A 1,528-nucleotide genomic window follows, 5' to 3' on the forward strand; every position below is an offset into this window, starting at 1 on the left:
AAATTCAATTCAATTCAGTTTATTTATATAGCGCCAAATTCACAACACATGTCATCTCAAGGCACTTTACAGTTCAACCAGATCATACAGTCAAATTGATACAAAGTTTTCTATCTAAGGAAAACCAGTTGATTGCATTGACTCATTGACTCAAATACAATCCCTCACACTAAGCATGCTTGTAGCGACAGTGGAGAGGAAAAACTCCCTTTTAATCAAATGAACCAACTTTAAATTCCCTTATTGTGTCAGAAGAACTAAAAACGTTGGGCGGACTCACCTGCTGAGCCGAAGCTGCGGCGCCTCTTCCTTCGTTAGACCTTCTCTGGTCACTTTGAAAGCAGCTGACTTAACTTCTTGAGGGAGGTATTTTTCCAGTTCACTGAAAAAAAGAAGCGAAAGTGTATTATATTTAGTCAAATTTAATAAACATATCTTCATACTAGGTTAAAGTAAGCAGCGTAATCAGGAGCTCGAATGGTGCACTGACTTCTGATTGCCAAAGAAAAGCTGTTTGTTTGTGTTCAGAGATGAGGAAGTTTAGCTTCCAATAAGGCCTTATAATACAATTCCTAATGAAGACCGGTGTCTATATCACACCTTAAAACTAATTATTAGTTTTTTTGTATGTTTTCATTTTCATAGTATCTCCAGCTAATGTGTCAAGCTCATGAAAGCAACACATCCGGTTCATGAAACGATCGTATGCAGACCAGATCATTTCATAAACCTAACAGATACGTTTAGCAAAGAGCTGCAGAACTGAGTTAGCTTCACTTTATTCACAATACTGGTGATAAACATAAGCAGGACGTGCACTTAGTTTAAAGTAGAAAATCTAACAAACTATTCAGTTAAAACAGCTCTTTCGACATTGAGAGCACAGCAGTCATCCTCATGGACCTATAAGAACCATAGAGGAACCATGAACCCCTCACAGCTCTCAATAAACTGAGAAGATAAACGAATGGAGGCTCCCAGCTGCTCGGATGCCCTGCATGTTTGGAAGCTACATCTTTGCTCTAAGATGAAGATGAAAATATGCAATAAAGAAGCCCAATATGACCCTGAACCTGACAAGTAAATTAAGATCACTGGCAAACTCCCACAAAATGACAGCGAAAAATTTGAATATACGTAAACTTTTCTTTAAATAAGTGTATTTTCCCTTATTTTGAGCAGGTTAGGAAGACAGAATAAGACGATTTATGTTTAAAACTGAAAAAAACAACACCTCCATTATTGTCTGATACCATGGCACAAATACAAATTCTATTAGCAAATCTTCTTATTTACCTGCTTAAATAACAGGCAAATTCACTTTTTAAAGAACTTTTTTCTTATTTGTTTTTTGATCAACACATAGAGCACAGAAACTAAATAATGTCCTACTCTATTTGCTTGGTTGCCAACATGTTTGGTTGTCATGATACTTAACTTTTCAACTCGATACCGATACTAAGGAAAATATTCGATACTCGATACCATTTTCGATACCACAAGGATAAAAACAAAGACTCCAAAATTC

At 36.3% G+C, this 1,528-nt stretch overlaps 1 protein-coding gene across 1 annotated transcript in view; it reads right to left on the reverse strand.

Annotated features, from left to right (window-relative positions):
* gtf3c2 (general transcription factor IIIC subunit 2) overlaps nt 1-1,528 on the reverse strand; it is a gene marked incomplete at its 3' end in the record, with an annotated part of 46,256 nt that overhangs the window by 36,618 nt on the left and 8,110 nt on the right. The window contains exon 8 of the mRNA XM_015392997.1: nt 281-382. Within this exon, the coding sequence (XP_015248483.1) occupies nt 281-382 (102 nt within the window). The remainder of the gene's footprint in view (nt 1-280; nt 383-1,528) is intronic.

Source organism: Cyprinodon variegatus, unplaced genomic scaffold, assembly GCF_000732505.1.
Source record: "Cyprinodon variegatus isolate N-32 unplaced genomic scaffold, C_variegatus-1.0 Scaffold619, whole genome shotgun sequence".
In the NCBI taxonomy this organism is placed as follows: domain Eukaryota; kingdom Metazoa; phylum Chordata; class Actinopteri; order Cyprinodontiformes; family Cyprinodontidae; genus Cyprinodon; species Cyprinodon variegatus.